General features: G+C 40.3%; 1 protein-coding gene across 1 annotated transcript; it reads left to right on the top strand.

Annotated features, from left to right (window-relative positions):
* The first annotated feature begins 1,662 nt into the window (after positions 1-1,662).
* LOC117555689 lies at positions 1,663-7,874 on the top strand. Its single transcript, XM_034230637.1, has 21 exons — positions 1,663-1,721; positions 1,808-1,866; positions 1,941-2,027; positions 2,109-2,230; positions 2,324-2,464; positions 2,597-2,674; positions 2,761-2,928; positions 3,190-3,292; positions 3,730-3,950; positions 4,366-4,522; positions 4,606-4,817; positions 4,900-5,014; positions 5,088-5,287; positions 5,382-5,496; positions 5,574-5,743; positions 5,823-5,917; positions 6,396-6,526; positions 6,948-7,137; positions 7,286-7,421; positions 7,535-7,631; positions 7,767-7,874. The coding sequence occupies exons 1-21, from the start codon at positions 1,699-1,701 to the stop codon at positions 7,841-7,843; spliced, it is 2,697 nt and encodes an 898-aa protein (XP_034086528.1). The 5' UTR covers positions 1,663-1,698; the 3' UTR covers positions 7,844-7,874.
* Positions 7,875-8,630: the final 756 nt, after the last annotated feature.

The following is an 8,630-nucleotide window of genomic DNA, read 5'->3' as shown; positions in this document are numbered from 1 at the left end:
GCTGGTCTACCTGCATGTGCCATCCGACCTCTGCAGCTCATCCAGAATGCAGCGGCTCGTCTGGTCTTCAACCTTCCAACATTTTCCCACACCACTCTGCTCCTCCGCTCCCTTCACTGGCTTCCGGTAACTGCTAGAATCCACTTCAAGACACTGGTACTTGCATACCATACTGCGAATGGATCTGGCCCTTCCTACATCCAGGACATGGTTAAACTGTACACCCCAGCGCGTGCACTACGCTCTGCATCAGCCAAACGACTCGCTGCAGCCTCGCTGCGAGGGGGACCCAAGTTCCCATCAGCAAAAACTAGTGGGTTTGCTATCCTGGCTCCAAAATGGTGGAATGAGCTCCCCATTGACATCAGGACAGCAGAAAGCCTGCACATCTTCCGGCGCAGACTGAAAACTCATCTCTTTCGACTCCACTTCGAGCGATATAATTACTAACAAAGAACTGCTAACAGAGCACTTATATACTAATAAAGGACTGGCTTATCTATAGCCAGTTGAGTAGCACTTGAAATGTTTGGCTCTATGAAACCTGATGTACTTATTTGACTCTGTTTTCTTCAAGGTTGTGTCTTCCTGGTCGAATGTACTTATTGTAAGTCGCTTTGGATAAAAGCATCAGCTAAATGCAATGTAATGTAATGCAATGTATGTTCTCTGAGGGGAGGCTCACCTTCCCACACTTTGGGAACCCCTGATCTAGAGAATTCGAACGGCACTTATTATGGCTGCCACTGAGGGACTTCCAGGTCATTTCACTCGGTTAGGAAGGTTCCAAAGCTAAATGGACTATTCGACCGCAGCCAAAGTGTCAGAAGACAAAACCCTCTCTCTTTTCCTCCGTATACCCAAATCTCTAAAAACGGGGGTACAACGGAGCTGAAGAAGTAAAATCCTTTTCTGTTAGATGTTTTGGTTTTACACCTCCTTTTTACTTTACCTTCTCAATGAATGATGTAGTAGGATATACACATATGATACAAAACCCTGAACATCCTGCTAAATTAAAAGTCATGGCCTAAAGGAGTGATGTTTTTAATGACCATGAACTGCAACGGCCCTTATTAAGGTTTAGCTGGGGACTTTGCAGTGGTAAGAGAAGTAGCCTATTCAGATATTTTACTTAAGTAAAAGTTCTTATACTACACAGTACAAATACTCTCTCTGATACAAGTAAATGTCCTGCATTAGAAACGTTACTTAAGTAAAAGTAAGTGAGTATATCAGCAAAATGTATAGTGTTTAAACGTAAAAGTATATGCAAAGAAACATACCAAATATATAAAATTGTTCAAAACAAATAAGTAAATTAACTTAATGCTCATGCCAAATACTTACTAATCTCTAAACTGGGTAGCTGATTAACAGATGTAGCTGTTCTCACTCATTTATAACTTCATCCGACTGCTTTGGCCATGCTTCAGTATTATTGCTTCAGCTTCTTTTTTAATGAAAGATATTTCTATACTCCTCCCCACTCAGTCTGCCATTCTGCTTCCTTCAATGCCCTAAATGTTGGGATTCCCTTCAGACTAGATTACACACACAGGCCTGCTCAATCACTTCATCAGGCAGTAATGTGTTCCACCTGTGTGTGGTTATATCTGCTGAGCAGGACCCTCCCTCATCAACTTCATTTAAAAAGTGCAAAAACCAGGGACCTTCACCAGTCTCCCAACTCTTGCCATGGGTTGTTTAGCTGGATTGGGGTTTGTAGTTTTGTTTTTTTATGTATATATTTTAAATTAAGGTTTATTTTTCTTTATACATTTAAAACATATTCAATTTTTTTCAGGTGGTTCATTCTCCTTGTAGCAGTTGTTAACATTGATGCACAAAATAAGTCCCCAATAAGTACGTTTTTGTCATTTTGTGATATTTTTCAACACACTTGTGTGCTGCTATCTAATATAAATGTTTAATCCCAGAGATAAACTCTAAATGCCTTGGAAACTTGCTGCGTGTGGATGTCAGTCGACTTGGAGGAAGTTTTCTTGAAGTGTCCGCTGTCATAAGTAAGCTGACATTTCAAGTATATGGCTTTTTCTTAACTTAATCTAACTTTTAATTCAAACCTTTCTTGTTTGTTTCCTCAGATAACTCTTCAATCATCCTCACGCCAAGTTTATCTTCTAAGTGTGGCTTCACCATCAAGAAAGACCACCAGGGAAACGCTGTGATTTATGCCTCCATCCAAAACTGTTTTGCTCGAAATGTGGTAAAAACGACTGAATGCTAGTTTGTGACGCAGCACCAAATGTTTCTTTTGACGTGGCAATTCATTTTGAGACTTGTTTCCATGTGTTTTTAGGATGATAAAGCATTCACAACAAAACTAGGTCTGCGGCTACAATCTGACAATGTGGTAGACAAGTTTTACCTGGTGGAAGAAACTTGCTACTACTCTCCCTGGGCCTCCCGGGAAATTATCTGTAAACCCAACTACATGGAGGCAAGTGAACGCAGCATGGCATGTTCCCGTCTAGATGATTAGTGGCTTGATGCCTCGTATAAGTGTCAAGGCCGGTACATTTCATGTCACTGCAGAGATTGATTATCACTTATGGAGTGGCCTCATTTCTAGGTGTCTGTGAAAAAAGCAGCTCCAAATGATTATAACCTGCCTGCATACCCCGACTCGGATCCCCGAAAGGCTGCTGAGGTAAGATTGGCTAATTTTGCCTTTTTATTTTTATTGTCTTATTCTAGAAACATCTTGTATGTAATGTCTTGATATTTGCCTCACAGCAACCCATGGACGCAGGCTTCAGAATCGCCACAGTGGTGTTCTTCACTCCTGAGGAGAGGGTCATGCAGGTGGACGAAGCCCAGAGAAATGGTTATGGGATCTCAAGCACTCCTACCAGGCTGGTTCTGCGAAGCCCAAATCCTTCACGTGAAACATACACCAAGGATGTAAGTGGACTGCAGTTCACTGAGATTCAAACAACTCTCACTTGATATCTTTCCCCTCAGGCAGACTTGTTAAATCACTTGCAGCCCATTAGGTACTTGCTTAGATACAGACTGCCTTTCAAAAGGATTACTTTGTCTGGAATCTAGTTGGCACTCTTAAATCAGTGAGTTCTTATTTATAACCCCCCATATTTTTAGGAGGGAAATTATGTTACCACAGTATGCATTTACATCCACATGTTGTGTAATCTCCCCCCACAGGTAGCAGGTGTGCCGATGACTGTGCTCAGCACCTCGATTATATTTGAGAAGACGAAGCTGACGACTCAACTTTATGCAGGAGCCGCTTGTCCTCAAGCTCAGGGTAATGTAAAGAGACTCACTGATGTCATGTCTTCTAGTGTTTTTCACTGGGAATTTGGGGCACTTTTTACTGTCAGGAATTTAAAAAAACATCTGCCAGTATTATTTCTGATTCCAGCATTTTTTAAATATCAAACTTTTCTAAAAATGGAGCCAAAATTATCTTCCCCACCAGAATTTGTATCCAGGAAGAAATGCTTTATTTATTTAAATGACACTTTAAGGATGTGTTACTGTATGTGGCTGTAAAAGTGCTACATTCATAATTTGAATTCTCCTTTTTCAGATTGTTTAAATAAAATACGACTGATTAACCATTTGTTCAGTCAAAATGTTTTGAGAATTTCACTATTTCTGAAACGTTGGTCCTTTTCCTTAAATCTTTCCATGTTAGACCTTTCTTTAAATGCTGTATTTATTAACTTTTTTGGTGTACAGGTGGGGTTTTCTTTACTGAAACCTCAATCCGCTGGTTCCTGCCGAGGCGCATTGACCCTCTGATTTACTCGAAACACTTCAGACTGTTGGAGGCGAACATGGGCGTTGATGGGAGGAAGCTCGAAGCTACAGAGATGTCGGCCAGAAACTATTCCCTGACTCTCGATGACCTTTACGTCATTGTTGAAATTCCTATTGGGGCTGCTGGTTGCCACATCAAGGTTAGATAAAACAATTTAGTCCATACATTTACGAGGTCGTTTCATTCATGCATGCAGCTACTGTATGCAAAAAAAAAAAAATCTGAAATACTACAAAAGGGCAAAATGTAGATGTTTATATTTACTGGATCTAAAGAATTTCTCAACAGTGGAGAAATCGGCGTAGTTAAATGGTACATTCAAGTCATTTTAGACTTTAGAGACACAGTTTAACAAGCATTCACACTTTGTTGTTTCATGGAAAATAAAACTACTGAAATCCTGTTGGTATGTACAAATGTAAAGGATCGTGTGAGTATGTTTGACTGTTGCAACATCTAGTGCTTCATTGTTTGACACATTTCCCTTTTTCTTTTAATCTGTAGATGATGATGTTATTCAGGAAATGCCTTACTTAGGATGTTTGTTTATGCAGAGTCATGCCCTGGATGGTCAGTACTTCACTTCTTATATGATTGAGCTGATGCTTGAGTTGCTCTGGACTGAAGACAACACTAATGAGGACACGAGATACAAAGCGTTCCTCCCTGTCGAGACCCCCCTTCAGCTTCAACCTCCACAAGTCATTGACGGTGAGTCATATTATCTTGGTACTCATGCTACTTTCTTTACATAAATTGCAACTTGCCTTAATTTCTTCATTTTTGACCTACAGCCACTGTTCCCAAGGAGATGATGTTTAAGGTGTTGATTGGGCTGGTGGGCTTTGATGTAATGCTAAAGAACATCAGCTCCCCCTCTGAGGTTTTGTCCTTGGCCGACTGCATTGCCAGAGGCTTTAAAGTCTTTGACCAAATGTCCCCTAACGGCTGCTCCAAGGTCTATACTGTTGAAGTGCCCTTCACGGACCGTGTCGTAGGACAAAGGGTGAGCCTTACACTCAACGTGGGAAATGTAATCAATTTTGTTTTGTTTTTGTCAGCTAATAACTATCGGTTTCTCCCAACAGAAAGAAATGGGGGTTACAATTTACACTCTTCATCTGACCTTTGGCTTCCTGGTCCTGCCAAAGCATGCTCCATTTACTGCCACTGCTTATCTGAGAGCTAAACTGGAAGACATAGGTCTGTACCCATGGATAAGAGGAATTCATAACAAAACGAGCAGTTGTTTCAAAGTATTTTCCTCTCTTTTCAGCTCTTCCCTCTGTCTCAGGTAGCTGTGGTGATAAGAATTTCTATGTCCTCGTGAAATACGGGACCAAAGGATTCAACTTTCAGACCATAATGGGAAAACGAATGCTGACCGGGAGCCTGGCTCAGCAGTACGGCATCATGGGCAACGACACACATTTCAGTTTGATTGTACCAATTTCTGCAGCTGATGCTACGGTCGAGGTATGACGCTTAACCAAAGTTTTAAATGTGCAGGGATTTGTCAAGATTATAGTCCTCTTTAAATCATAATATATTGTTTCTGAAAACTTCTCAGGCTGTTGAGCTGTCATCCATCAAGAGCAGACTGGATGTGACTCTGAGATATCCGAAGACCAACAAAACTATTCAAGTCTTCTCCTTGGCTTGCAACTTCATCACAAAGCTGATTGGTTTGTTAAAGAGAATACGTTTTTTTTATGTAGGCTTGAATCTCCAATGCATACAAATGTCTGATCGTCTTTTTCAGAGTGTTTCCCTAATGGGACCATCACGGCTATAGCTATAACCCTGGAGTCTGTTCCCAGTCTGAACCCCCGACGGCTCACCCTCAGAGACCCCGTCTGTGGCCCCACATACAGCAACGACCAGTACGCATATTTTGTCTTCACTGCAAACTCCTGTGGGACGACCAGAAAGGTAAAGCATGCTGCTGAACAGCTTGCTGATTGCGGTAGGATTCAAACTGAGAAAATACTTATTTCAATTATTTTCTTAGTTTTTCCCCAATATGATGCTGTATGAGAATGAAATCTCCATCACAGATGAACTTGAATTAGGAAAGCTGTCACAGTCGAAGGAGCCGGAGTTTGAGTGAGTATCTCGAGACTTGGAATCACCAAACTGAAGGTTGGATGATTAATTTACTATCAAAGTTGTTGCTTGGAAGATTAATTAACAAAAAGTGCTTCCGGTTTTCTAAATGTCAGCTTTTTAATGCTTTCTGTTTGTCTTAACATGATAAACTTCAGGTCATGGGGTTTTAGACTTTTGGTCAGAAAAGAAAAAATCTCAGCTTGGACATTATTAAAAAAATAATCTGTTTTGTAGCCGTAAACATTCATGTTCACCATTATGTAAACTGACAGTCTGACGCCACATTTAAAAACAAATACAGATAATTTATAGGCCAACCATGTGACAAAACGTAGAACTTTAAAGACTCTTAAATGGTATTTTCCTTATCAGAAGTCAACTGGTACGCCATGGTGCAATCCCAGATGTTAACGGTGCCAAATGGTAACAATTGAACAGTTCTAAGTGTTCCCACTTAAGAGTGTTCCTCTTTCAGGCTTAAGGTGTTCTGTTTCTATGACATCAACACAAACCAGGCTATTGGCTTCAACACCCGACCTCGCAGTAGTGAACCGTACGCTGACGATGCACAAGGCCAGATGCAGGTTGAAATGAGAGTTGCTTTGGGTAAAGAAAATTCTTCATGCCTTGTGTGGTTTGTTTTTGTCTTGCATGCTTGCTAAGGATAAGATAAACATTTTTAAGCATTTGGAAACCCTCCCAAAGCTAGAAACTGGGGGAAATAAGAGTTCTTTCTATCATGTCAACACGTTGAAAAAGTTTAATGCAAAGAGATAGGATAACACTTTCTATCAAAATGCAGGATTTTGGGTAACTTGGAAACAGTTCATATGAATGTAGTTGCTTTAAGTAATTGGAATGTTTTTTTCATAAAGTTAAACCAATGAACTGAGTTGGCACCTGGGATGTTGACTACATCCAAGTTAAACTCTTTTGCATTATGCACCTTAATGTGCTGTGTACAGGATGTTTCTATTCCTGTCTGAATCCTTAATAATTTGGGCTAACATATTCTGCTTCACTTCAGACGACTCCTACAGTATGTTTCACCGCGTTGAGGACAATCCCATCACAAAGTACCTACAACAGCCGCTGTATTTCGAGGTGCAACTGATGGGATCTTACAATCCTAAAGTATCTCTTGAGCTGGCATACTGCTGGGTGACGCTGGAGGAGGACAAGATATCCCTCCCTCGACGGGACCTCATTGTTAACGGGTAACTTGTATATATTTCTTTATTTTTTCTTGTCCCAATTAACTGTTTGTCAAACTGTACAAAAGGGATGGTTTAAAATCATAGGGTGCTCATTTTGTAGACTTTAGGACATCTTTACCCAAATAAAATAACTTTTTTTCTCCATCAGTTGTGCAAACTCAAGGGACCCAGTGATCTTCCACTCTGTTTTGCCTAAGGGCAGAGTTCATTATCCTTCCAACGTCAAACGGTTTGAGGTCCCGATGTTTGCCTTTGCTGAAGACAAGGATAACTTGAACCGCCAGGTACTATCAGTCATAAGAATAAATAGTCTTGTTTTTTCTTTTTTGATGTTCAGATTTTGGAAAAAAAAGTATGCTGTCTATAACAAACCCTTGAATATGTTCATATCTTGTAGGTCTTTGTCCACTGTGAGGTGGTCATCTGTGATGTTAGAAATCCAGTGGATGCAGCTTGCAATGTGCAGTGTTCAGACCAGGACAACACGATGAAGGGTATGCTCTCATACATGCTGATTTCATTATCCAGTAGTGTACGATAAGGTTTACACGTGTTTGCTCAAATTATAAAATGGGACAATGGCTTTTGAATAAAGATATATATATTTTTTTTTTTTTTCTCTCCCACAGGTCAAAAACTTGCCGTTTCAGATTACCCTGGTTTCAAACACGTAACTTCAGGACCAATCAATATAATGAGCCCCTAAACAAAGTCCTAATAAAATATTTTAAAAATAATTCACACTTGTAGTGTTTTCTTTGAAATATTGGAGGTTTTTTTCATCTATAGTTATGGGCAGTGCTTGAATTGGAATAAAAAAAGGTGCAAGTCAATTTATTTATACAGCCCAAAAACAAGTATTTGGCCCAAAGTCATAGTATATCCTATAATGCTGGTGGGTTTGTCTCTTTACTGTATATTTTACAAAGACTCACTACTTAAACAAAATGACTCAGGGTGCATCTGAGATTAGAGGGGGTGCAGTGGTAAAGTGCTATTTTTATAAATGGGGAGTGGTCCGGGGGCACGCTCCCCCGGGAAGATCTTTTTTTTTATTAATATTGACGTTAAATGCATCAATCTGGTGCACTTTGAGAGCAAAATGAGGAGATATATGGATACCTCTCAACATCCATATGAAACGACTAAACGGATTTACTTTTTCTTTATGGATATAAAAGAAAGACACGTCGGCCGGCGGCTGAGTACCGGCATTTTATTGAGCACCGGCACCTTGCCGGTAGCCTACTCAGTAAGAAGTGCCGGTACCAGATGGGTAAAAATCAGAAGTGCCGGAACTGCGTACCGGTGAGTACTGGCCAATTCAAGCACTGGTTATGGGGAGGTCCAAACTGATTCTCCGTTCCAATTCCGAATCACATATATTTAAATGTAGTATACTGTACAGCAACTGCCTGTGTACTGTTTCATGCAATAGGCATACAATACAGACATACTGCTTCATCATAACATTGCACCTTGAACTTTAGTCT

Source organism: Gymnodraco acuticeps, unplaced genomic scaffold, assembly GCF_902827175.1.
Source record: "Gymnodraco acuticeps unplaced genomic scaffold, fGymAcu1.1, whole genome shotgun sequence".
Lineage (NCBI taxonomy): Eukaryota > Metazoa > Chordata > Actinopteri > Perciformes > Bathydraconidae > Gymnodraco > Gymnodraco acuticeps.
The sequence above is the reverse complement of the archived record's forward strand: the minus strand, read 5'-3'. Positions and strand labels throughout refer to the sequence as shown.

What these genes read in the sequence shown, in the direction of transcription:
- LOC117555689 (XM_034230637.1), top strand. Translation starts at nt 1,699, where the DNA reads ATGGGTTGTTTAGCTGGATTGGG. An exon ending in AGGATAACTTGAACCGCCAG is followed by an intron (nt 7,422 to 7,534) that starts GTACTATCAGTC and finishes CATATCTTGTAG; the next exon opens with GTCTTTGTCCACTGTGAGGT. An exon ending in CCAGGACAACACGATGAAGG is followed by an intron (nt 7,632 to 7,766) that starts GTATGCTCTCAT and finishes TCTCTCCCACAG; the next exon opens with GTCAAAAACTTGCCGTTTCA.